The 27,958-nt window shown below is 39.2% G+C and overlaps 1 protein-coding gene across 4 annotated transcripts in view; it reads left to right on the top strand.

Moving 5' to 3' along the window:
• Positions 1-26,320, top strand: part of pitpnm2 (phosphatidylinositol transfer protein, membrane-associated 2) — a 65,688-nt gene extending 39,368 nt beyond the window's left edge. For all 4 annotated transcript variants that reach the window (XM_082539619.1, XM_082539622.1, XM_082539621.1 and 1 more), the window contains 22 exons: positions 3,046-3,384; positions 3,576-3,671; positions 4,722-4,826; positions 5,666-5,724; positions 6,298-6,388; positions 7,182-7,335; positions 7,420-7,609; positions 7,705-7,824; positions 9,174-9,385; positions 9,469-9,644; positions 12,072-12,242; positions 12,362-12,502; positions 13,422-13,583; positions 13,687-13,965; positions 15,520-15,668; positions 15,908-16,024; positions 17,235-17,351; positions 17,446-17,594; positions 17,681-17,830; positions 18,616-18,799; positions 18,886-19,014; positions 19,234-26,320. In XM_082539619.1, coding sequence (XP_082395745.1) covers positions 3,046-3,384; positions 3,576-3,671; positions 4,722-4,826; positions 5,666-5,724; positions 6,298-6,388; positions 7,182-7,335; positions 7,420-7,609; positions 7,705-7,824; positions 9,174-9,385; positions 9,469-9,644; positions 12,072-12,242; positions 12,362-12,502; positions 13,422-13,583; positions 13,687-13,965; positions 15,520-15,668; positions 15,908-16,024; positions 17,235-17,351; positions 17,446-17,594; positions 17,681-17,830; positions 18,616-18,799; positions 18,886-19,014; positions 19,234-19,602 — 3,659 coding nt within the window. In that variant the 3' untranslated portion in view covers positions 19,603-26,320. The remainder of the gene's footprint in view (positions 1-3,045; positions 3,385-3,575; positions 3,672-4,721; positions 4,827-5,665; positions 5,725-6,297; positions 6,389-7,181; positions 7,336-7,419; positions 7,610-7,704; positions 7,825-9,173; positions 9,386-9,468; positions 9,645-12,071; positions 12,243-12,361; positions 12,503-13,421; positions 13,584-13,686; positions 13,966-15,519; positions 15,669-15,907; positions 16,025-17,234; positions 17,352-17,445; positions 17,595-17,680; positions 17,831-18,615; positions 18,800-18,885; positions 19,015-19,233) is intronic.
• The last annotated feature ends 1,638 nt before the right edge of the window (positions 26,321-27,958 follow it).

Here is a 27,958-nt window from a genome sequence, read left to right on the forward strand (position 1 = left end):
TGTAATATCTCTAGAATTTGCACGTAGTTAGTTGTTGATGCAGAAACAGCATAAATGTCTTTATTGTAATAAACTTAATTCTAGTCTGCTCCAAGTTGCTTTCACACTGCTGAAATTGCAGCTACTAGAACACAGAACACAGGCCGGGAACACCTGTTCAATCAATAAAATTACTTTCACTTTGATTTGCTGACAAACTAAAACAATTTCCACTTCTCCTTCATTAGACTATGAGACAGTAAACTTTGACATTTAAAGTATTCAGCTCTCAGAATAAACAGCAGGATCAAAAATTTACTCAATGTTAAAATAATAAACCTGAGTTATACTTGAGTTAATTTAGCGTTTTACTGCTATGTTTTTTATAGTCTTTTTATGTCACCGTTGGATTATTTTCCTTTATTAACATCTCTGACTGGGGCAGGTGACATGATAAAGGAGATCATTTTGTGTGGAAGAGGAGTTATATGACTCGTGAAATGTCCCTTTTATGTGAGCATGCACAGAATATGAAGCAAAAAGCCTGGTTTAGGAAAGAAAGTGATGACCGCTGGTGTGATACACCAATTACTTGTGAGACATATTATCTCTGACAGAGTTTTGAGGGTTTCTTTTAACCCAGCTAGCACAAAGAAAGCCGAGCTCTGTTGGGCTGTGTATAGACCTCATAGACTTCACAGACCTATTAAGGTAATCTGATAGAGGAAAAGGAAATTGCTGGGTCTGCGCTTCCACAGGCCCGCTGGTTTAGAGACTTATTCCCGTTAACGAAGCAAGATGAACAGCTTAACTGGTTTTTCACATGCTATAGCAAGGGAAGGATCTCAGAGCAGCCCTTCTGCCCTCGGTGTCAGACCACTTTGAAGAACCATCACCCCACAGCAGCCTTTTATTTCTGTGACACACAGTTTACACAAACACCCATTGTAAAACCCGCCTATGGTGCATCATAAACCCTAAGGCATTGAGTGTGTATGTGTATGTAAGTGCGTCTGTGTATGTGTATTCATGTGCATGTGAGTGTGTGTGTCTGTGTTTGTGTGACCTCCTGCTCACCAAAAGGGTCATAAAGGCAGGAAGTTTACTAAATAAGAAAACAGAACCCTCACATAGGATGTGTCCCTATAATAAATGTCTTTAATCATACAGTTTGAACCACGATTTACAAATTTAAGTAACACAATGACAACATTTAACAATTTCAACCTAACAGAAATACACACAGACCAGGCACTTAGATATACACAGTATGCAGCTAATCACGTGAGGAGGACGCAGAAGAGCTGACACAAAAGACAAGCCTCACAACAACACAAGTCAGAAAGTCAAAAACAAAATGTAGTCTGTGTCACGGCGGTGGAATGGACTCAGGCGCAGACGGAGAAAGCACGCTTCAAACAGTTCTTTATTAATCACACTGGTGCGCTATATATACGTGAAGGGGGGGAAACACCAGGGTCCCGGGGGTCAACAGGTTAGGGAAACACACGCCTTCATACTCGCTCCACTCCTTGTCCACACAATCTCCACACAAGCAGCTCCACTCTCACGCACGGGGTCCAGGGGTCACGAATGAGGGCAGATCCAGATAAACCTATTTACAGAGATGAGGATTAAGCCAAGGCAAGCACGGGAACAACAGAATCACTATAGAGACGGGCAATACTAACGAGAGTTACTCAATATTCCAGCGACAAGTAGCTCAGAGCCCCTGCCTTAAGAAGAGCCAGAGATCAACTGCAAATCACCGGTGATCAGCTGCAGGTGCGTAGGCCAAGGGCGGGAGCCCAATCTGAGCCCCGCCCAGGCAGACAGGCAAGAGAGAGAGAGAGCAAAACAACAAACACTTCCCATATGGAAAAGAAATAGTAAAAGCATATATGTGAATGAACCAAGTTAAAATAGAAGGAAGTGTCGAAGAAAAACTAATAAAAATGCAAACGATACCTGGTGTAGAAAGTGTCAGAGAGGCAGGAGCAGAGAGAGGTTACTGGCTTCTCGAGATAACAGAGCAGGCTGGATTAATTTCCTGCCTGTGTTGGTGTGTTTCTGTTTTATTGCTGTGATCTAAGACTGTTTATACACTTTCACGGCCCTCAGGATGCTGCCTCACAGCATTTTACTTCCAGACTAGCGAAGCAGCGGCTGCTCTATCTTCATGATATTCTCACTCAGTGGTCCAATCAACACATCTTCAATCACAAAATGTGATTTTCCTCTGTGACTCTCCCGTTTCAGCCTTTCACTGAACGTTATGTTTATGCTAATGTTATCTGCACTTGTTTACTGGGCTTCCGCCCTAAAATATTCACAGGGTCTTCATCTGCATCTCCCCTGATTCATGAATACTATCACACACCAGCTCCAAGACACATGGCCTTTTTAAACTGTGCCTAACAGGTGTTTGAGTTGCATAATATGCTCAACTTTTTTCATCCTTATTCTGAGTGTGTATACATGGAGTTAAATTGCTTTTGACACACCAATCCTGACTTCTGTTTATATAAATGAAAACTGAAAAAAAAACCAGAGGCCAGGATTGGTCTGTCAAAAGCAATTTAACTCCATGTATACACACTCAAAATAAGGATGAAGAAAGTTAAGCATATTATGCAACTCAAACAACTGTTAGGCACAGTTTAAAAAGATATGGCTGTTGAGTTTTTAAATTTATGCACATGTATAAATTGAAAAACGTGACTGTCATAATGATATGAGTGGCGATAAAACACTTTATGGTGAGTTTCAACTGACTGGTTAATTATACAGTCATCACCTAACTGTTCTTGTTCGCCATCACTTCTCTCTTTCCAAAAAAAAGAGTAAAGATCACTTATATTTCAAAAAAGCAGTAAAAAAAAAAATCAACTAAATCAAGATGAAGACACAACACAAACCTATAACAAATAGCTGACAGAGAATCGTAAATACCTGAAGAAAGTAAATTGGATTTATAATGATACGGATATTAAGCTAATCCACTTTTGTAGATTTGAGCCCTTAAAATAATTCATTAGCGCTAAATTTTGGTTGCTGTTCCTGCAGGCCTTCGTAAAGTCATGGTTCGAGCCCACCGGCAGGCGTGGTGCTGGCAGGACGAGTGGTATGGCCTGACTATCGAGGACATCAGGCAGCTGGAGCTGGAGACCCAGCTGGCCTTAGCAAAGAAGATGGCCCAATACAGCCTGAATGATGGAGGGGGAACAGAAGCCAACAACTCCTTCATTAGCCAAGAGCAGGAGCAGGAAGCAGAGACAGTGGGCTCGACTGCAGAGGCAGAAGGAGCAGGAGGGAAGCTTGGAGATTCACTTGAGACAAGAGGGGAGCTCACAAAACAATGGTCAACATCCTCTAGATCCTCCAATAGGTCATCAAAGCGAGGAGGTGAGGATGTCCTTCTGATTTTTGTGTGTTTCACTGGCTTTTACCACAGTCTGTGGTACAATATTTGTATTGATATACCTTGAATTACAGTGTGACTGTTGACATGAGTGCAAGTACTTATTTAAAATATTGGTCATGCCATAATTTTAGGTAACGCTGTAATACACCAATGTTAATCTTTGTTTGTACAGGAAGTCCATCTCATCAGAGCATTTCAGAGTGGAGGATGCAGAGCATTGCCCGGGACTCTGAGGACAGCACAGATGATGAGTTCTTTGATGCTCATGGTAAAGATCAGCAGAATAAAACACATTATAAACAGCTCACGAGCCAATGAATTTATTCAGTATTGTACCCATGCACAAGAAAGATTTTTGCATTTCAGCAGTTCCCACAGATTCAATTTAGTATTTGGACATTATCTTGAAAGATGAATTGATGTGTTTTCATATCTGTGTGTCTTTGGGATGATAAATATTAACAATGGAGAAACTCAAGGTTGTTAATCCTGCTTGCTTCTTTTAATGTTCTCGTTTATCCCTGTGGGTATTTATCCTTAAGAATGAATGCTGAAATGTTAATTAATGAATGTTATTAAAGTTGAAGCCAGAGAAATTATTCTGCCAGACAGAGTCTCACAAATTAATTTTTAAATGTCTTAACTTGCTTATTATATTAGTTTTTAGAATGAATTTATTAGCAATGTGTGATTTCTGAGAAAAAGGTATAATAATTTGTGCCAACAGCTTGTTACTGCGCACTAATGCCATATACACGGTCACTTTATTAGGTACACCTGTTTTTGTGTTTCTGGAGTATCCAAACACATTTTTTATGAGAAAAATTGTAATTCTCAAATGAATGTGTTAGACTTCATTAGATCGATCGCCTTCTAGTTTCTGGAAAAACTTGTGTATTTACCATGTTGCTAAAATCAATTCCATCCCTAACCGTACCCATAAACCTGGAGGTTTAGGGGGTAAATTCAGAAACCTTCACATGCCTGTCTGAAGGTCCTGCCTAGTGAATGTGAATGCAAACAAAAGTGCCTACATTTTTCTCAGTACTGGGTGTGATGGAATAACAATGACCTTTGAAAGAGGACTTTACAAGCACATCTTTAAAAAAGACCTCTGGAGACTTTGAGGAGGTTTGAGGTTTCAGGGGAACCAGCCTTTAGAGAACCATAATAGACAGACTGATTTTTCAAAGAGTGCATAAACAGGAGTCACCTTTGATGTAATTTAGGTTATTTAATCTGTGTTATGAGGCTGACTGCTTTGATCAGATCAGTGAAGTGTCTCCATTATATTAAAATCCCTCTGTGTATCTTGCAGAGGACTTTTCTGATAATGAAGACATGTTTTCCAAGGAAATCACCAAGTGGAGCTCAAATGATCTGATGGACAAAATAGAAACAATAGAAGTGGATGAAGGACAAGGTAAGTGACTGCCTCACTCTTAATCTTATGCTTTTGTGTACCAAAACAAAACAAGAAAACACTGGGCTTCATTTACTGATATACATAAAGTCCTGAAAGAGATGCACCTACCAATTTTGTTCTTATCATCTTGTGTGCATTAAGGAAAATTATCTTGTATTGAAAGGTGTTATTCTCAATGAGAAGCATGCCTACTAAAGCACAAATCAAAAAGATTTCAAAAGTGAAGAACTGAAACATTAGTGTTCCATGTGGATGAGGCACAGAAGTGTTTCCTGTGAAGTGACAAAGGGGCTGTAATAACCAGGAGTTGGATGTTTTCCCCCTGAGATAGGGACTGTGGGTCACTTAAGAATAAGAAAGGTTTGACATTTAAATCCATGCCAAGAAAACTAGGAAAAAAAGAAGGAAGAAAAAGAAAAAAAGACCAGAAAAAAGAAGGAAGACAAGGCCTACGTGACCAGCATGACAGCAGTTACATCAGACTGACGGCAATTACTGGGCAAACATCCAAACGGAAAGCTTATGGACACACACAGTTTAAGATTTATGTCTATGCACTTTTTGTGAACTCAGACTGTATATCGAAGATGGACATAGTCACCATGACATCACCCACTGGTTGGTGGGCTACAAACATTTTGAATCCCTCGACCATTGCCATCATGTTTTATGTATTTATTTTTCTCATTTTTCTCACCCCGCAGAGTGAACAGTGCCACAGTTTACTCTGTTTGTAAATGAAGCCCAGTGTATCCTGAGGACTACAGGACTCAGAATTTATAGTTTAGGCCATCTCTTCTGTCATCAGTGATGAAGTCCATAATTTGTTTTCACAGAAACCTTGTACCAGGAGTCAGTCGGGGAGTATGCCGTCAATGTGGAGACACAGATAGAGGTGCCATTTTTTTCAGTGTTCTTGCATTTAATTCCTGTCTTTCTTACACCGACACCTATAATTAAAGGGCTTGTAGATGGTACTGTTCCTTCTACATTATAACGCCAGTGAAGTGAAACTAGAATCCAAAATAAAACTTGACCCTAGAATTTAACTTCAGGAGTGACGTTTAAGATTTTTCCTCCTCTTGTCCAGTGTTGTGTCCTTAAAAGGGGAAAACCTGGTTAGGGTTTCTTTTTTCTCTTCAAAATGAAATGTAAATGTAGCTAGCTCACCACTGGTCTTCTCTAGAGCAAAGTGTTTAGACTTTATTTGATTATTTTGAACTCATAGCTCATTTAAGCACAAAATGTTGTTTTCTTGCTTTTTCTTTTTTTCTTTTTTTTTTTTTTTACAGATAACTAATTGAATCTTTGCAATTGAAGGTCCAGTTCCCAGTTCCTCCTCTTGCATGTCATAATGTCCTTGTCCTTTTAAGTACTGCTTGCAGTGTTTTCCTTTACTCCCTTTTGCCTCTATCCCTATCAGCCCACCTTTATTTTCCTGCTTTTTTCCTGTTTCTCTTACCTGCAGGATTGTTCATCTCAGCAGTGTGTACAGCCTTCCAAAATTCATGTCCTCATTTTGGTCCTGCATGGAGGCAACATACTGGACACTGGCTCTGGTACAGTCAAACCTTCAAAATTCTTCCCACAATCCAACTAACTACTAAGTTCATTATAGATTACATTATAGACTATTTTTGGATTAACTGATTGTTTAGTACAAGAGTGAAAATAATAAGAATACATTCTTAAAGCTAAAATTTGCATAGTTAAGTTTTCATTTTTCTGTGATAAAAATATCATTTACATCAATATAATAATAATTAGAAGAAAAAAGGAAATTAATTTATTATCAAAAAAATTCAACCATTATTAAATTTGATCAAGGTTAGAAAAGATTGAAAAATGATTTTTTTTTCATACTAAATACCAGGTGATAGGATCTCTTAAAGCCTTATAAAGTTTTCAAATGAAATAATCTAAGCACAAAGACATTAATGGCTAGATACATTTCATACAGTCATAGAAAAAATAACAACAATTATCTACCAGGATATTTACAGGAAATAATTTTACACTATAAAATATGTAATTTTAAAGAAAACAAAAACAACTAACTAATGAAAAGCAGTTCGTTTTTAGCTAGGTCAAATAGTTAAAACAAACAACATGTGAAAAGTGAATTAAAACAAAATTATAGTGGCTAGTTATGATTAGCTAAGACTAGGAAAGTGTTATATATGTTATATGTATATTTATTTAAATGAGCGAGCCCCCACCAGTAACACAATCGGTATAGGAGATGTTCATTTATGCAGTACAGTAAGTCTTTTAATTTTCAAACAAATGTGCAAGGCCTTATGATTGTGTTTCATGGCAATGATTAATAATGAGCCTTTGCTTTTCTTGAAGGAGAACAGAACAGCAAACAGGGAGATGTAAACACGCTAAGTGGAGCTTTTGAGGCTGTGATGAGGGTCCATTACCCTTCAGCACTGGGCCGCATTGCCATTCGAATGGTACCCTGCCCTGCTGTGTGTGTCGAAGCATTCTCGCTTGTGTCCAAGTGAGCAAGCAGCATTTTAATAACATGCTGTCATACACGTGCAAGCTGATTATAGACATAAAGCCACTTCTCTCTGCTCTGCAGTCTTAGCCCCTACAGCTACGATGAGAGCTGTCTATCCAGCAGTCAGGACCACATTCCGCTGGCTGCGCTTCCTCTTCTGGCTACTTCTGCACCACAGTACCAAGATGCCGTGGCAACCGTCATCTTACGAGCCAATCAGGTGTACAGCGACTTCATCAGATCTTTGGAAGGAGCTTCTTTTAATGGCCAGGTTGGGTTTCTGTTTTTTTGGATTGGCACTGCTTGTACAGATAACGCTGATTTAGTGTGCATACTCATGTTTTTGTGCTTTGCTTTATAATACAGGTGTGTGTTATTGGGGACTGTGTTGGGGGTATTCTGGGCTTTGATGCGCTGTGCAGCAGTTCTGTGACGGTATCAGAAAGCCAAAACAGCAGCAGACGGGGCAGTGCCATTAGTGTCCAGGTATCAACTTAAATTCTCTGATGACATACCAAGCTGTTGATACCGTAGACCGTATATAAAAGATGGATGTAGCTTCTGGGTCTAAAAAAGGAAACTAATGCTGAAGTCTTAAAAAGTCTTAAAAAAACCAAAAACTGCCGATGTACATTATGGTCCCCACTGGTGTCAAGAAGGACTGTTCAGTGTCTCTCGGTTTATCGGTCAGCTTCACTCCTTCTTAGTTATTTTTAGGTTCAGTAGCTCAGATGCCGATGGCTAAAATGCTTAGCTAAAGACAATGTAATGTAACAGTGGCTACATCCATCTTTTATATACAGTCCATTGTTGATACCAGAAACTGTGTTTAGCTATGCTAAAATACGTGGAAAACTAGCCAACATGTTCAATGCATTGCATTCTTGCATTCAACTCCATCCTTGCTTTATATGAACTTGTCTGACAATTTTCATTTGTGTATGTCCATGAGTGCGCAATGGTGTGACTTATTCTGTTTTTACTGTAAGCGATATGTTGTCAAATGCAGTACAGTGTGCTAAATGTGACCCTTGGGGGGAAATATATGAAGAAAATGTGTACATTAGATGTAACAAGACTCTGAAGCCATGCTAGTGGGTCTGCATGGCAAGACAATACACAGTGTGGCACAGCAGTGCCTGGAACTGAATGGTAAACTAGAGCAGCCTAGTTTAGCATATTCTAATGTATTACATCTATTAGTAGGTAATACATACAAAGTGGAAGTAATGCAGTGATGTATGACATCAGTTTTGGAGGTGCATGTTCTGGTCATAAACCCAGTTAAAATTACAATTCATACAATTTCAGCCTTGCATGAAGAAAAGGTAAAGAGTTATCACAGATCTTATGTCACATTTAAAGGGTACTGAGGCAATTTTTGATATCCGTACAGGTGAAGTTAAAGCAAAATCTTGTAGTTGTCTTTCAAGTGCAATGATCTTGTAACTGTAAAAGCTAAACCATCCTTAATTTTTTAAAACATAAACAATCAGCAATTTAAAAATAAATGGGCTTCACATTGCAGGTGCAGCTCACTATGGTAACATGTTTTTCTGCTGGTCTCATTTATGCTAGACAAAGACTCTGGATATTTCTTTTTCTGAGGCATCTCAAGACTATGAATGTTGGTGCAAATTTTTATTACCATTCACCTGATAGTTGCCAAATTATAGTGAGTATAGTCCTGACAAACTAACCTACAGTTTGAGAGTGCTATCCATAAAACTATAAGGCTATTACAAACACCTAAGTCATTCCAAAAAAACTAAAGACTTGTGGGAATAATTTCAATCACACATTTGACAGTATCCTCTTTCATCCCTCTCTCTCAGGACACAGAACTTCTTTCTCCTGGTATCGTCATAAACAGTGTCTCTTCTTCCTCGCCATCCCTCGAAGGAAGCCGCCATCTCAGCCGCAGCAACATTGACATCCCTCACTGCTCTGGGCCTGACGACCCCAAGAAGCAGCTTCCACGCAAACGCAGCGACTCCTCCACGTACGAGCTGGACACCATCAAACACCACCAAGCCTTCCTCACTAGGTGAGACACAGAACTTAAAACAAATGCCACAAATCCTTCAAAGATTTCTTCTAATGTGTTATATTTTGTTTCTTTCTGGGCAGCCTTCACGCCAGCGTTCTCCACAGAGAGGCTGGATCCCGGCGTTCCAGCAACAGCACCATGTTGGAGGGAGGATCTCTGGGGAAGTTCGAATTTGAAGTGACTGACTTCTTCCTGTTCGGCTCTCCACTCGGGCTCGTGCTTGCACTGAGGAAGACTGTGGTGCCCACTCTGGATGGTGGGGAAGGATTTTCTCCCTTTTTATGCTCCTATCATTTATTTTGCCGTTGGTCTAATTTGATGTTCGTCACAGGTCAAAGCAGGAAGTGGTTATTTGTAGCACTTTGTGTTTCTTCCTGTGTGAAATGCATGTCTCCAGCAGCTGGGAGGCAGGTGTCAGAGGTTAGAAGTCATGCTTTTGATCTCAAAGGCTGAAAAAGAGAAATATGTGATAGAAGTGCTTACACAGCCACAAGTCTGACTGCACTGTGTCCTTTGAGGTTTTAAAGAAACAGATTACTGACCTGCAGCTGTTGGCTTAACATGTGGACTTTAAAAAAAAAAGAAAAAAGGAAATCATTACAGTTGCTGTCGGATGTTTAGTTTCATTTCTTTGTTTACACAGCCATTTATTTCTCATGGTTTTCCAAAGTAATATCGGAATAACTTTAAAACGTTCAATATTAGGAAAATAAGTTGTTGGTAGATGCAGTTTTATCGGTCTCTTATACTGATAAAATACATAAAGAGTCAAATATTTTTGTGCTGCTTGCCTTGAAAATGTCCTGGAATTACCACTGGTGAGGATATTCTTATCTATCACCTAAATAACATGCCACAAAAATACAGTATCCTCCCTACTCTTGAAATATGACAGTACAATCACACATCAAATTAGGGCATAAGACATAGGATTAAATATAAACAAAGCTTATACCACCTAGTAGCTTAATGAATCAAAGATTCATATGGATAAAGGTATGATTTCAAACAGGACATACTACAGTAGTTTAAGTGTAAAACAAAGTGATTATGATGGGATATAAACATTGATTGTTTGGAATTCTAAGTGGTTATACACATTTTATTTTATTTTTCATATGGGCATAGTTTTTTATTGCTGTTGTTTGTAGACACTGTGACAAACACTAGAGAGTCTATGGTGTAGTCAGACCAAGACCAGTGGGAAGTTTACATCAGCAAAGTAGTTGTCAAGCTTTATATAAAGATGACAGTCCTATTACAGTTTTTATCAATCACTTTGGTGCAATTCTCACATCAGCTATTGTTTCTACTTATAATTTAGTACTAAATGGACTGGTTCTTATATAGTGCTTCTACTCTACCTGAGCACCAAAAACTTGCCTCATACACACATGCACTTTTTTCTGTATATGTGCTTTCTATCTAACATAAACACACATTCATATTGTGATGGATGCATTAGAGAGCTCAAGGACCGTGAGAAGCCAGTGATCGAACCTATATAATTCTTAGTCAGAACTCTACATCTGTCACTTTCTTGAATACTGTCCAGCACGGCATTAGTGTTTTCAATCAAGCTACTTTGAACTTTTTTCAAACATGTATGAAAGAGCAAATCCACTCACACACTCTCGGTGTTAGCAGTGAAATTGTCCTTTGGGTAAAAGCAAATAGTAACACGTTGTCAGAAGAAGTTTAGTTGAAACAATTGGAAATAAATACTCACAATCTTGTGTTACAGGTGAATGTCATGGCACTGCCAATTACACACATGTGTATACTATACATACTGTACAAACTCACTGAGCACTTTATTAAGTACACCTTGTTAGTACAAGTTTCAGAGCAGAGTTGTTGCAGATTCGTCAGCTGCTCATCCAAATTTAGTAGTGACAGTGACTTTTCTGATGGGAGAATTGCACCAAAACGATCGAGGAAAACTGTTCTTCCACTGACAGTGTGTGGCTGGCCTTAGTCTTTCATACAGACTTTGAAAGAAGTCTGAAGGGATTTCATTAAAAACAATAATGCAATACCGGGCAGTGTTACGGAAAATGTTTTGATTAGTTATGAGATTCAGACGAGAAGTGCTTCAAGACAATAACAAAATGTGTGTGGTGCTAATGGGTAGAAACAATAGCAGTGTGTGCAAATACAATAACAAATTCTCAAGTTAGTGGGGAAGTGTGTTACAGAGTTAAGAACTGCATTTCACTAGCCGGGACCACATCCTCATTTAGGTTTTACAGCAGTAGATAGTAGATAATGGCAGATGACTCGAGCATGAATTGAGGCTGTGGTTTGGGGAAGGCCTCAGGGCCTCAGAGGGGACTGGTGGCGAATCCCAGACTGGAAAGATCTCAATGTACTAATGAGAAATGAATTAATTGAAAAAAAGGAGACAGGGTAAGGCACAAAAACAAGAACAAACAGCTTCTCATTTTTGAGAAAGGGTGTGCTTCAAGGTGTGGTCCCACTAATGAAATTCAGATAAATGATCTCCAAAAGGAGTGGAGAGAATTACATCGATGATGTGAGAACTGCATCAATGTAACTCAGTAAAACTGTAATGTATTTTCCAGCCTACTATCTAAAGTTATAGTTTGTATACACAGTGTCCCGTGTTACTAGTCACACCAGTCTGTTTATTTAAAACTTCTTGCTGTGTTTCCTGCTCTAGTGTCGGCGCTGCGTCCAGCCTGCCAGCAGGTTTACAACATGTTTCATCCAGCTGACCCCTCCGCCTCTCGTCTTGAGCCTCTCCTAGACAAGAGGTTCTACCTGCTGCCTCCCTGTAGCGTCTCCCGCTATCAGCGCTTTCCTCTGGGTGATGGACATTCGGCTCTCTTGGGTGAGTTGACACACACGCAAACACAGACAAAAAAGAAAGGCACACTTCTTGAGACATTTTTCTGCAGAACTTTATGTAATACAAGTTGTTGACTTTTTTTTACCCCTTGTCTGGCTTAGTTGAAACTGTGCAAAGTAACCCCCAGCTTCTGATAGAGTCTGGCAGTACAGCATCACATCGGAACCAGGAAAGCACTGTCAGTGAGACCTGCATCCCTGTGCCTGTCCTCAACTGGCAAACCTCCCAGAGCAACACAGAGAGTGTGTATTTGTTCTCTTTATCTCCTTTATCCTGTTATTATTATTTTTCTAATGTGGTCTGGATTTGGTTAAAACTAGAGCTTCTAACAATATAGGATTTTTTTAAGACCATTACTGATACAGATGGAAAAAATACAATATTCCAGTATATTGGCTGGTTCATCTGTTGATGTTTATGGCTCTTTCATAAACATCAACAGATTTCCCTAACATTAGTTATGGCTCAGTTGCTTTTTTTGTTTGTGGGGTTCAAAACACCTGTTTTGCCAACAGGGAAGTTGCAGAGTAAGGTAAACCCCTAAAATAATATTGAGAAAACCCCAACAATCATACAACCTTTTATGAGTAAGCACCTATTGACAGTGGGGAGAAAAAAAAAGTCCATTTTAACAGGAAGAAATATCCAACAGAACCAAACTAGAACCAAACAGCCATCTGCTGCGGGTAAACCTGTATTTACCCACTGAATTCATTTTGAGGTTCTATTATTTGATTAGCGAGCTGGTTGCAGTTTTATCATTTTGGTTCACTCTAATGACTCTAATTTTTCTGCCACTTCAGACTCCTGTCTCTTCTCAGACAAATTAAGCACTAAAAAGCGATTTTACACTAACTGCTCAGCAGCAAATAGCAAACAGAGTTCTTTGACTATTGGGTAAAAATAGTGGAACATGCAGTAGCTAAGCAGGAAGATATCTGGAGGAAACCAAAAACAGAGTTAAAAGAGTGAACGTGAGACTTAAATTTATCAAATGGTTAAAACTCAAAAGGTAACATGTTGTATTTACAACTTGTTTCTCCTTGCATGAGTGATTAAAAATATCATTATTTTATATTGGTGTTTGAATTATTCATAATCATAGAAATAATTGATCATATGTGAATAAAGAATATGACTATAACTCCTCTTTATTCGCAGTGGATACCCTTCACTCCCATACTCTTGTTGATGGTCAGCATCCATCATCAACATCACCAGGGATTCCTCACCTTCGCTGCACCCGTAGAGCCAGTGAGGCCAGCATAGCCAGCCAGGTGTCAGGCTTAGCTGACTCTTACACCGCCTCCAACATCGCTACGAGTAAGCTGACCTCTGACATTGTGTCTCTGACCTAATTTTTGGTCCAGAAGCTGGAAGTTTACATGTTGACATTCTCATTTCCTCCCTCCAAACATCCTCTTAGCAAGCAAATGTGAAGTGAGCCACACTAAAAGGCCCAGTCTGCTGTCACAGCTGCATCTACCCTACCATAGATTTGCCTCTCGGAGCACACCGCCTCAGTTGCGCAAGAAAATTCGTCAGGTTTTTCCGAGATCCAACGGTGTGGAGTCCGAGCACAGCTCGGACGTTAGCTCTGACATGACTTCTGACATGACCTCTGACCTCACTGATGTTACGTCTGACATCACTGACATCAGCTCGGCACCCCCGTCGCCCAGGGTGCTGAAGAACATAGAGAAAGGTACCCTGGGAGCTGTAGTAAGAGGACCTTGAGGGAAGGATGCTACAATCTGTATTCATTCCCTGTGTTCTTTCCTTCCTCCTCTGGCTTCTTCCTTTCTCTCAGATAGTACTCCCAAGTAGTTACAGTAATTACACTGGAGGTCCATAATCCTTCTTGTGAGCCTTTCTGAACTTAATTCCTTGAGAACCACTGTTTTCTTGTCCTGGTGGTGATTCCCAATCAGGCTTACTTGTACCTCAGTAGCTACTTTTGGTGTTGGCAGAAAAATCTCAAAAAATATATACTGATGTTTTATGACACGATGGATTTTGATATTAAATATGGTCTAAGTTTTAAATAAGAAGGTCAGTGTACTATATGTGTAAGTGATCCCTGTGAGCCTAAAGCTTCAGATTGCTCTAAAGACTTTCCCCTTGCTGCTACATCTATATGACATCACTGAGAGCAGATATTGCTAATGTGATCATCTCAGGCACGCAGAAGCCCCACCCACCTGTTGATCACACCTTCTGGTTGCGAGATGCAGCCAGTCAAAAGAAAGTTATCTCAAACAAAGCGTGAAGGAAATTAAACACTTTGTTTAAGTAAATTCAGATGCTTTAGCATTATGAATCATGGATACACTAGTAGTGGCTACAAATAAATCTGTGGAGATAAAAATGAGCGTAAGAGATCCCATTTATGTGGGAAAATAAAACAGCCCAAATAGTAGTAAAAATTGATGTGTACTAATTTATTTCTATAAGCGCTAACTAAATTCATCATATCAAATAAATTGCTGTATCCAAGTCATATATTGCAGTTTAGGGATATTAACAGTTCATAGATAAAACAGTGGACAAATACAAGTCGTGGATAATAATAATAATGGACTGCATTCATATAGCGCTTTTCGAGACCCTCAAAGCGCTTTACAATTCCACTATTCATTCACTCTCATACACTGGTGGAGGCAAGCTACAGTTGTAGCCACAGCTGCCCTGGGGCAGACTGGCAGAAGCGAGGCTGCCATATCGCGCCATCGGCCCCTCTGGCCATCACCAGTAGGTGGGTGAAGTGTCTTGCCCAAGGACACAACGACCGAGACTGTCTGAGCCGGGTCTCGAACCGGCAACCTTCAGATTACAAGACGAACTGCCAACTCTTGAGCCGCGATTGCCCTAAACAGTAACAACAGTAACAACAAACATTTTTTTACTTTTGCAACACAAAGAATGGACGAATTGCTTCACTACAGTTAATCACACGTGTCTTTTAAAATATCGTAGAGTTTAAAATAGCATTCATTGGGATCATGTTTGGAACACACTGTGGTATCGGTGGAGGGATATTTGAGGGCTTTGGGGATATATCAGTCAAAAAGGTTGGGAACCACTGCATTACAAGAAAAAAAGAGAGGGAACAGTGTGCACTTCAAACCTTTCTACTACTCACCACTGTCCAGTTTTAACCTAGCCCTAGTGCCTCTTAGTCAAACCTTCAGTGAAAAACACTAACTAAAATCAGCACAGTGGACGTTCTGACTGTCTGTTTTTCCCCTCACTGCTGTAGTTGCCTCTCGGTGGTGGGGCAGTAAGAGGATGGACTATGCTCTTTACTGTCCTGATGCCCTGACAGCCTTTCCAACCGTGGCTCTGCCTCATCTTTTCCATGCCTCCTACTGGGAATCGACGGACGTTGTCTCATTTATACTCAGACAGGTTCTCTTTCAATTTATTTTATTTCTTTGATTTGTAATCACTAAAGTGTTTTAAGTTGCATAGTTCCAGGGATGATAATCTCAGTCATTGCTTTTTTAAAATTAAATATAAGACTCCATTCCTTTACAGAAAATTTGGTACAATAGGTTCACCATGCTTTCTACATTTCTTTTTTCCCCCATAAACATTAAAGAGAACAGAATATATGTGATTAATGTTAATTTCATTTCCTGTTGCAGGTAATGAGACATGAGAATTCTGGTGTTTTGGAGCTGGATGGTAAAGAAGTGTCTGAATTTACTCCTTCAAAACCTCGGGAGAAGTGGCTTCGAAAGAGGACTCATGTTAAAATTCGGGTAAGAGGTCTTTATGGTATCTCCACCTGACAGAGGCAATGCTGAACTTTTAAGATGTGGATACAAAAGAGAGATTTTTGACTTAAAGTATCTCTGTTATATTTTCGGAGGGCATAGGTTTGGCTTTAGAAGTATTTCAGCAGCAGCAAAAAATGACACAAAGGGAGAAAAATGGATGTTTTATTTACCTGAAAGGCAAATTTACAAAGAAAATCTGAATTTCTAATGATCCAAACTTTGGAGACCTCAACATCGTTCCCTAAAAGACTAATTTATCATCAGAAAATGTCATGCCACACATACTAGAGCCATCAATTTATCCATTTTCTTCTGCTTGTCCAATTAAGGGTCATGGGGGGAGCCTATCCTAGCTACCATAAGGCGAGAGCCAGGAAACCCCCAGAACAGATCGCCGGCCTGTCACAGGGCCGACACTGAGAGACAGGCAGCCATTGTCATACTGTTCACGTTCACATCTAGTTCACATCCAACTTTAATTAACCTACCCGATTAACTTAACCCCACTTACATGCTAAGCATAAAACATTTGAAATAATGCCAAGCTAAATTTGTTCCAACTAAATATTAGATTATCATTGCTTTCTTTTGACAAGGCTGTGTATAAGTTATTGTTAAAGATTAAGCACGTTTTTTGATTTTCATACTTCAGATATCTGTTAGTTACTAGCATATCTACCAAGAAAATATTTCCTCTCTAAACATTTAATAGAATAGAATAGAATAGAATAGAATAGCCCATAGCCCTGCATAAGATATAAGCAGCAAGACATAAGTAGAGGATTTCAGTTATTCTGGAAAAAAAGGTCTCCAAAAAGTCCTTGAAGACGATACGGTAGTCCCAAAGGTGCCAAAGAGGCATTTCACAGGACAAACAATTTAGGAAAAAAGCACCTCTAATGAGCTGATTAACATTTCAGTCAAGTTCTCGTCATCTCATTTTGGCAGCAAAAACAGTAAGAGAAGTCTCAAGAGAGACTTTAGAGAATTGAAACTGATTTCCGCCTTTTTTTTGTTTTGTTTTGTTTTGTTTTGTTTTGATTTTGTTTAATTTCTGTTGTATATATGTAATCATTTATATTTGAATCTTAGTTGCCTTTATGATAAAGAACACTGGAAAACCAAATAAAGAGATTTGAAAAAAAAAAGAAAAAAAAAAAGAAACTGATTTCCTGTTTTGGTTGCTTCTCAGAATGTGACAGCTAATCATCGCGTGAATGACGCCGTGTTCACAGAGGATGGAGTGCAGACACTGACGGGACGTTTCATGTATGGTCCTCTGGACATGGTCACATTAACTGGAGAAAAGGTAATGACTGACATGCTGTTAGGAACAACAACAAAAAAGAGATGGTTTGTATTCAAGCCATGTTTTGTTTTTGTTTTTTTTCTTTTTCTTGCAGATTGACATTCACATCATGACCCAGCCTCCCTCTGGAGAGTGGGTGTACTTTGACACGGAGCTCACTAACAACAGTGGACGTGTCTCTTATGTAATTCCAGAGAGCAAGAGGCTGGGTATCGGGGTATATCCTGTCAAAATGGTGGTCAGGTATGCTGAGTTGTAGTTATTTCACAAGGAGAGACGCATACATGTATGAATTTCATCATATTTACCAGTCGCTGTTTCTCTAATAGGGGCGACCACACATTTGCAGACAGCTATCTTACTATTGTACCACGAGGAACAGAGTTTGTTGTATTCAGCATTGACGGGTCATTTGCTGCCAGCGTCTCAATAATGGGGAGTGACCCTAAGGTTCGAGCAGGGGCTGTGGATGTGGTAAGGTAAGGAGAACACCAGCATGCTTGGTAGGAATACTACTCTGCAGTAATATATAGTGTAAAACGTCTAGATAGTACAAATCAAAGTTGTGGACACAAACAAAAACTCCGTGGCAAAGACCAAAACAGATTGTTGTGGAATGTTGTCTTGGCAACTTGTTCTCCATACTTCATGGTGGAAAATGCATATGCAGATATGAGCAGTTCACTTTCTCTGCATCTCACATGGAGCCACATATCTCACATTTGAATCTGGTCTAAAGTCTGCCCCTTTTGTATGTTAGTAAGTTAGAAGAAGCAACACAAGAATTGCTTCTCTAGGTCAAAAACATCACACAATGCAAAACATTCCTCTCCACAGTGAAGGCATAAATGGATAAATGACCACAAACACATGGTCTACTTGCTGCATGGACAAAGGTACTGAGGCTGGGGTTCTCCACTCTCTCAGCTCAGGTACTTGCAGGACTAATTGTTGTGTGGAGCTTACACATTACTGTTACAGCGAAAGGTGAAAGTTTTGAAAAATGTAAAATTGAAAAACACATTTTCTTTCACACATTTTTAATTCCATATATGTTATTTTATAGTTTTCTTCTAAACTATTGAGAATAAATACTACCCCCCTGGTATTTGTAGTTTTTACATGTGCTGCATCTTGGGAATATTTATGTGAAGTAATGGCAGAATATTGATTTTCTGAACAACATATCACTCCCTTTTAGCATGGAAGTCAGCTAATCCAAACGCGACTCCTTCTCAGGATTTTTATTCTTTATTGTTTGCAGGTACTGGCAGGACTTGGGCTATCTGATAGTGTATGTCACAGGTCGTCCTGACATGCAGAAGCAGCGTGTTGTTGCCTGGCTCTCCCAGCATAACTTCCCTAATGGCATCGTCTCATTCTGCGACGGCCTGGTACATGACCCTCTCCGACACAAGGCCAACTTCCTCAAAACCCTCATCAACGAGGTAAGTGAGGGCAGGGAGAGTCTGGAATAGCAATGCAGCAAAATCCTTCCAATGTCTAAAAGTTTAAACTCTTTGTATTTGATTAGGCCAACATGAGGATATTTGCTGCCTATGGCTCCACCAAGGACATATCAGTGTACACTTCTATTGGCCTGCCTCCATCTCATATCTACATAGTGGGAAGGCCCACGAAGAAAATGCAGCACCAGTGCCAGGTCTGATAGTAAATAATTGTGGTACATTATGAATTAGTTCACAATGAAACTATTTTATCTGAGTGGGTGTACAGCTGTAAAATAGTTTCATTGTGAACTAATTAGGCCATGAATATTTTACATGATTAATCGCTGAGTGTTTAGGGTCTGTCAGGGGACCTTCTGTCTGTGCATTGATGCTGAGTAAACCCAGTTTAATTGACTGTTAATCTGTTCCAGTTCATCCTGGATGGCTATGCTTCCCACCTATCTCAGCTGGAGTACAACCAAAGGTCTCACCCTGCCAAGACCGCCAGTACCCGTATGGTCCTCCGGAAGGGCAGCTTTGCTCTGGGCACAGCTGGAGGAGACTTCCTCCGGAAACGGAACCACATCTTTCGCACCATCTCCTCTCAGCAGCCTGGAGGGTCGGGGTCATGCTCACCCAGCCAGCCCAGCCGGACTGAGCGCACGCTCAGCCAGTGTGAAGTGGAGCGCGATAGAGGGGTCACAGCAGCAGCACAGAGGAGTATGAGTATAGCTGGGGGGTGCTGGGGGCGCAGCAGCAGCACCAAGGAGGGCAGTGTAGGCTTACATGGCCCCAAGTAATGTTTAAATAAAAGCTTTGGTATAAAGGACCCTGGCCGAGCCACTATGATCTCTGGACTAAGATAAAAGATAGAAAGGTGAAGAAAAGATGGGAGTGTGTGGATGATGGGGTTGTGGAAGGAATAGACAGATGGTTCAGCATAAATAACCCATAATTAATAGAGATTAGGAAGGAGCGATAAGTAGGGATCTGTCCAGGAGGAGTGGACTAATCAGGCCAAGTGGGATCTAGAGAACAAAACAGTTCTGTAGCATGACTCTTTTACAGTAATACTTTTATAGGATATACCACTATTTAAAAAAATGACAAAGGAAGGATTAAAAAAAGAAATTGTAAGCCTTAAACTAATCTCGTCTAACGGGAAACCCTCCCTTCTCCTTTCCAAACAACATAAACATTTACACTCATGAGCTCAGGACAAACTGCAGAGCCAGATTGATCTTCAGACAGTCAACCATGGGACTGAGGCTAAGTTCGTTTGGCAACCGTGGCAAAGGGCCAGTGATTTACACTTGAGTTTCTTTTCCACTGTTTTGGAACACAGCAGTGACTGGCAATAAGTATAGAAAACCCTCATGATGCAAAAACAGAAAAGCAAATCTATCAAAAAGTAAGTAGAGACCAAAAAACAGAAAGGCAAATCTAACAAAAAGTAAGGAGAGACCAAATGGAGACCTTACTGTAAAGGATCTGTTCATCCAAACTCTACCAAAAGAGATCATATTAGTAGCTATTTTAACTAGCCACAGCATGTTAGTGTAAACAAAATCCATCCAGAAGGTTGTTAGGTTAGATGCTTTAGTTACTCTCTTCCCATTTCTTACCAACAGCCTGTCAGCTGGCTTCATAAAGAATTCTCCAATTTCATTTTACTCCACCCTATTTATCTGGCTGGTACTTTTTGGTTTTATTTGTCCAGAAGTATCTAAACATTAAGATGATGTAAATGTAGGTGGAAGTATTTTCTGTCATGAAAATGTACCTGAGAGTCTGCCAGGGTCCAAACTCTCTTTGTTACCACCTAAAATCACCATGCTAACAAGCTAAACTAGATTAGAAAAAAAGCTTGTAGCATTGTTACTGGAGAAATGATAGCATGAGAATGCTAGCATTGAGTTAAGTGTAATGGACCACAAACGAATTACCTTCATGGTATTGTGCTGGCAGAGATTTTAAAAGAATCTCTAAATTTTCTATTTTTAGATACCAAAAGATATGAATAAAGAAATGTGTATTTTGGATGAATTGATCCTTTGAACAATAAGGGCTGGATTTGTGAAATATACTGTATCACAGAGGAAAGTACTTGTCGTCTTAGTCACAGATCAGTCCTTTTCATGCTTCTTAAAACATACTGATAGCAGGTCGGCCATTCAGTTTTCATTCCACCCTGTGTGAAACTCTGTAGTATTTTCTGTTTCCGTGTGGCCTCTGGGCCATCCAAGGCCTTAATATCCCACAAGACACTTTCTTTGCAGAGGAGACGGAAAGCAGAAAAACAGGGCATGCAGCATCAAAGCAACAACTGAGACTCTGTACAGTCCACAGCAACTATCCCTTTATTTATATATATATCTATATATATATTCATCTGCTTGCAATACCTCAGATCCACCTGCTGGTGGTGTTTTGTTTCCCATAGTTGCTGCTGCTGGGAGACACTTTTGTGGTGTTTCCTGAGTATTTGCTCTTTTTTCTCATAGGATATAATGCAGGCTGGACCTGGAGCCTGTTTCATTTCAGACTGAACTGGAAGGGAGAGCTTTCACTCACAAAGATGTTTCAGTATTTGTACCAAATGGACTAAAGAATGAGCCGAAGTGATTCAGCTCGAATGTTGAAATGACTGAATTATCAGTGTGTGTGAAGTATGGGAGATGAGTCCCATTGGCCTCTCTTTCCCTTTAAAGAAGATGAAGCCACCTCACATCTCTGACCCAAATCCAAAAAAAACAAAAACTATGGGCACATATGGGCTCTTTATATAATAGGTAAAAACATTTACAGGTATGATAAATGAAAAAGTCAGGTGCCTGTGTGAACACTGAAACAGTAAAACTAGCCATGAAGACATACCCTACACAATGTGCTTCCAGTTTAGGTGATAGTGGGCAGAATCCACTATGCTTATTTTTGGCAAATGTTAACAACTAAACAACATCTCTCGAAAAATTGTTGTGTTCAGGGTGTTCTACTAAGGGCTGCACAAAACTGAATGACAAGACCTTTTAATTTATACCTTTAAAATGATCCAAATTCAGTCAATAGGAGCTAAAAAAAAGTTTTAAAAAAAGTGTTTATGCAGATAATTCAAAAAAGGCCATATACTTGATTTTTAAAATCAACCCTTCTTATATTGCAATAGAATTGTTTTAATATAGCTAGTTTTTAAAGTTATTCATTTTTATACACACCCTGTAATAATTTGACTTGACCTGACACAAAGATGAAATTTAAAACCTTGGAAATTATTTACTTTACTCTTTTAAGCCAGATTTTCAAAATAATATTTATAATATTAATAACAAGCATAAATTCTAATGTGTTTTTGCATGAACTGGAAGTCTAAGTCTAAACAAATGATACGTAGTTCTACATGCTTGGTATAGACTTAAATAATTATAACTACAACAGTTTCAGTGTTCAGATGAGCATATGGCTATTTCTGAAGCATGAAAAATTGTGAATCTGTCCTTTAAGCCTTCGTGTATGGATGTATGGAGCAGCCGCACTGCTTGTCACCCTCATTTTACTATGCTGTTATTTCACATGCCCAGTTTCCACACTACACAAGAGTGCTTCTATTTCCAGTCTGTGTGATCCAGACCGTCTTGAACCCACCACAAAAGCCAAAATCATTCTCTAATACTGTAGTTAATCAACGGCATAACCTCATTATCCTTTTTTGCACTAGTTTACAGTGGAATATACTGTAGTTACCATCTCATTTTGCTGCATTCGAACACCTCTGTAGTGCATGACATTTTTTATTTATGTCAGGATATGATATATGTGCTGGTATGCATACGTCTGTACATTTGGTCACAATATGAAAATGATGTACGTATATGTGCCAAATAGTTAACAAGGAACTCTACAGAAGTCTTTAGACCAGGAGTTTTCAAAGTCTGATATTGTGCTCCCCCCCTGATGCATATCCATGCCCACACTCTGTGTTCTCTTAACAGGCATATTTTTCTGTTTGGTGGATGATTATTCTCAAAGCTTTGGAACTACAGTAACTGTAATTCTTTAAAAATTTGTGCAATCTAATGTAGACTCCTGAAGTTTACCTTTAAAAGCGCACTTTTCCTTCTTATGTTATGTTATCTTACAATAACATGACATACAGAAACCTGATTTCTTTGTGCTATTGGCTACATACACAGCACACCCAGAAATATCCTCCTGAGAAGCGAGGAAAAAACAATCTTTCTATTGAACTTTTTTGTGATTTCCTTCCTCTTTGGAGATAAAAAACAAAACCCATGAAATATCAATGGAAATCCCAGAATGTCATATATGTAGGTTAGCTCAAATAAGTCAAAAACAGATGTCCATTACAGAGGACACATAAATGAATGGGCTGGTTCTCAGGTGGATATAACTCTCAGATAATCAGTACTGCTCCTCAGCAAGCTTCCAGCAGTTGGGCAGTCAGAAGAAAGGGGGGTTTTGGGCAGGGACACCTTAAATGGACAAACAGGATCTTCTAGTTGTGAAGCAACAGTACTTACTGCTCTACTACTGTGCCACCACACTGCAAGAGGTGTCTCTTCAAATCCATTTCCTAATTTTCCTACTATCTACTGCTGTCTTTGTTTTCATTTGGTTTCAGAGGTGCAAAATGAGAAAGATTTCAAGTTTAAAATCTTCTTTTTACTGAGTAGAAAAGGCTTTTTTGTTGTTGTTGGTTAACCCAGATACTTAGAAGACTCATTGAGGAATCCAGAAAATCATTTAGAACAATGGTGACTGATTTTTAAAGGAATGTAATTAGCTTTGTGACTTGACTACATGCTGATATCTGAGAAGCACAGACTATAGCTAGAGGATTAGGAGTTTTTCTTATTTTTGTTTCTTTTCTTTAAAAAACAAAAGAAAACTTTTTTTCTTTTTTTTTTCTTTTTTAAGATTTTGGCCCCATTAAAAGCATTTTAGCAATTGTCTTAGCTATTAGCTCTTCCTGTTTGCACTGTACCCATGAAGAACTGTCTGCTTATTAGTCATGGGTACTGGATATAGCAATGTCTTCTGAAAGTCTATGGCCCATTGAATCTAAAGATACATATATCACATAGATCCACTCATTTTTAACTTGGAAATTAAAGGGCCAAAAAAGACAACTAGTGCTTCCTGTTGCTCTCAAACACCTCTGTGCACCTGTACAATCCACCTGACACAGATGGGAGGTTGTCATAGTTTGAAAACCTCTGATGAACACTGTATCCAAGCCTTTCGTAAGAAGGGGAAGTGTGTACTGAGAGCAAACGTCTTAATGCTTTGACTGGATTTTGATTTGCTGACTACATAATATTAAATTGAATGTTGCATGTGAAAAAAAATGGGCAAAATGTTTTGACCTTGTAGAACAGAGTCTGAGCGTGCTGCCAAAACCTTGGACAATATGCTAGACTGAAAGAAGTCCTGGAGAACACTTTTTCCCATTTGGCCATTTTGGCTGCTCAGTTGAATGTCTGTCCGTCTGGATTCTGACACTGTTCAGGAGCCAAGGATGTGTCACTGTACATACTGTAAAGATATATATGTAGGAAATATAGGGTCGAGGTTTATTTATTTATTTAAGGTTCATGGCGTTACTCTGGAAATTTCAGGTGAACTATAACGGAAATATGTAGCATTTTATTTGTCATTTTGGCAGTCATTGAGGCTATGGACCAACACAGGAAGCTTTTATGTTCCTACCAGTGCAATATTATTCTTCACATCACAGCAGGGGCACAATCTACCACAATTCAATCTACATGCAGTCTGAAAGCATACACGTCCATACACCACGTGCAGCTTTTTCACACCATGTGAAAACTGTTTGTATTTGAGCTGCTGTAGACATCTGCTGTCTCTTACAACAGTCAAGTATGTTTTATAGGACTATTGTACCTATTTTTCAAGCTGGAGTATTTTACAAAACCTTTGCAATATAACTTGAGACATTTTTCTCAGGCAGCAGTAGGTGCATGGAAAAGTAAAAGCCCTTAACAGAAAACAATATTTAACAAACTGTTGCATTTTGTCTAATCCAACTTAAAATTACATAACCTACACTGGTAAGAATAATAAATGAACTCTTCTCCACTATGTCCTTACAATTAAACTGAACACTTACATATAAAAACAAAAACAAACAGCAGAATATATTTCCTGTAATCACAATTATTGCCACTTTGGGATAAGAATGATTAAATATAGAGACCTACATCTTTAGTTTTAAAAAGTGCATTATTAGTTTGTGGTTTCACTTTCTAATAACACACCCTTTGTGAAAGGGTAAACATTATTGTATGCTGAATAAGTCACTGGACATGTTAGTCCAAAGAGACCACTTTTCATTTCAGTCTATGAGATGACTGCTCAGTTTAGCTTTAATGCTGACACTGTGAAAAATGTTAGCACCCACTGTTGCTTCTATGAACAGCATTTTAGCAAACTAATTATTTGGCACTTATTGAAAATTCATGTGTTTAAAACCTTCCTACATTTTCTAAAGCCAATAAAAGTATTTGTAATGACTTCTGTAAACTCATACCTGAAACATGTATGTATTGTACTGAAGACGTACAGTCATGTAAAAGGAAAGCATGCCTACTGATTAAAGTTCTTAATTGATGACTATTTAGTATTTATAATAGGATTACAAATGTTTTTAAAAGCCATTATAAGTGAAACAAAGCTGCCAAATAAAAGTCGGTTTTGATTAATATCTTTAAATGAATAAATCTTTTAGAAAAGGCTCCTTATTAGAACGTGGGACTGACAATTTATTGATGTCCAGCTTTAGCACCATATCATATTTTGTATGTACACATCTGAAATATAATGCCGCAGATGCTGTAGGACCGTGACAAAGTGTATAGTGGCAATAATTAATATACACTTTCAATATATGCATAGTATGGGATTAGAGTCACATGCACAAAATTTATTTTAACATCATCTAGTTTTTATAAGCACCACTATAAACACTTAATGGTTTATAACACATTAAAATGTAGCTCTACACATTGATTTATTATATTTGTAGCAATTTTAATTGCCCTGTAACCATTACGGCATCATTAATTCTTGCTTTATGTGTGATTTCCATTTGTTTTACTTTTTTTTTTTTTATAATTCCAGGAATAGACAAACACTTTGTATCTGCTTACAGTTACATTATTGCATCGTTAAATGTTTATATACTGCTTATATTTGCTAGGAAAGGGTGGCATAAAATAGTACTTCTCTGCGCCATGTTAGCTGTTGCATAGATTGTCATTACCCATTTTATATGTTTTAACTGATTCTTTGATCCATGACACCGACAGCCAGTAACTAAGATGCCACATGTACTTAATTAGGGACACCAGAATTACTTTTCCAAGTGATTTAGACTCACATTTTCAGTAGGTACAGATGTGTCGTTGTTCATACAGTATGTGTTCAGCACTCACCATTATCCTCTGTACTGTGGAATAAATATAATTGGATGATAAATTACCATGTGTTTGTGTGTTCTTTTTAGCCTAGTCTTAAACGTTTACATACAATTATGTGGAATGCCTAAAAAAAAAAAAAAGTATAAATCCGGGACTTACTACCAGCTGAGGAGTGAGATCCTACTGTGATGCCTGAAGCACAGTGTTTCAAGCACTGATGTCTTTGTATTTAGAAATAGGAAGCACCGAGTGAGAGGTACAGTGGGGCAAAAAAGTATTTAGTCAGCCACCGATTGTGCAAGTTCCCCCACTTAAAATGATGACAGAGGTCAGTAATTTGCACCAGAGGTACACTTCAACTGTGAGAGACAGAATGTGAAAAAAAAATCCATGAATTCACACGGTAGGATTTGTAAAGAATTTATTCGTAAATTAGGGTGGAAAATAAGTATTTGGTCACCTCAAACAAGGAAAATCTCTGGCTCTCACAGACCTGTAACGTCTTCTGTAAGAAGCTTTTCTGTCCCCCACTCGTTACCTGTATGAATGGCACCTGTTTGAACTCATCATCTGTATAAAAGACACCTGTCCACAGCCTCAAACAGTCAGACTCCAAACTCCGCCATGGCCAAGACCAAAGAGCTTTGGAAGGACACCAGGAAAAGTATTGTAGACCTGCACCGGACTGGGAAGAGTGAATCTACAATAGGCAAGCAGCTTGGTGTGAAAAAATCAACTGTGGGAGCAATCATCAGAAAATGGAAGACATACAAGACCACTGATAATCTCCCTCGATCTGGGGCTCCACGCAAGATCTCATCCCATGGGGTCAAAATGATCATGAGAACGGTGAGCAAAGATCCCAGAACCACACGGGGGGACCTGGTGAATGACCTGCAGAGAGCTGGGACCAAAGTAACAAAGGTCACCATCAGTAACACACTACAACGGCAGGGAATCAAATCCCAGTGCCAGACGTGTTCCGCTGCTGAAGCCAGTGCATGTCCAGGCCCGTCTGAAGTTTGCCAGAGAGCACATGGATGATGCAGCAGAGGATTGGGAGAATGTCATGTGGTCAGATGAAACCAAAGTAGAACTTTTTGGTATAAACTCAACTCGTCGTGTTTGGAGGAAGAAGAATACTGAGTTGCATCCCAAGAACACCATACCTACTGTGAAGCATGGGGGTGGAAACATCATGCTATGGGGCTGTTTTTCTGCCAGGGGGACAGGACGACTGATCCATGTTAAGGACAGAATGAATGGGGCCATGTATCGTGAGATTTTGAGCCAAAACCTCCTTCCATCAGTGAGAACTTTGAAGATGAAATGAGGCTGGGTCTTCCAATATGACAATGATCCAAAACACACCGCCCGGGCAACAAAGGAGTGGCTCCGTAAGAAGCATTTGAAAGTCCTGAAGTGGCCTAGCCAGTCTCCAGACCTCAACCCCATAGAAAATCTGTGGCGGGAGTTGAAAGTCCGTGTTGCTCGGCGACAGCCCCAAAACATCACTGCTCTCGAGAAGATCTGCATGGAGGAATGGGCCAAAATACCAGCTACTGTGTGTGCAAACCTGGTAAAGACCTATAGTAAACGTTTGACCTCTGTTATTGCCAACAAAGGTTATGTTACAAAGTATTGAGTTGTATTTTTGTTATTGACCAAATACTTATTTTCCACCCTGATTTACGAATAA

The sequence above is a fragment of the Aulonocara stuartgranti genome (assembly GCF_965226115.1).
Source record: "Aulonocara stuartgranti genome assembly, chromosome: 7".
NCBI classification, from domain to species: domain Eukaryota; kingdom Metazoa; phylum Chordata; class Actinopteri; order Cichliformes; family Cichlidae; genus Aulonocara; species Aulonocara stuartgranti.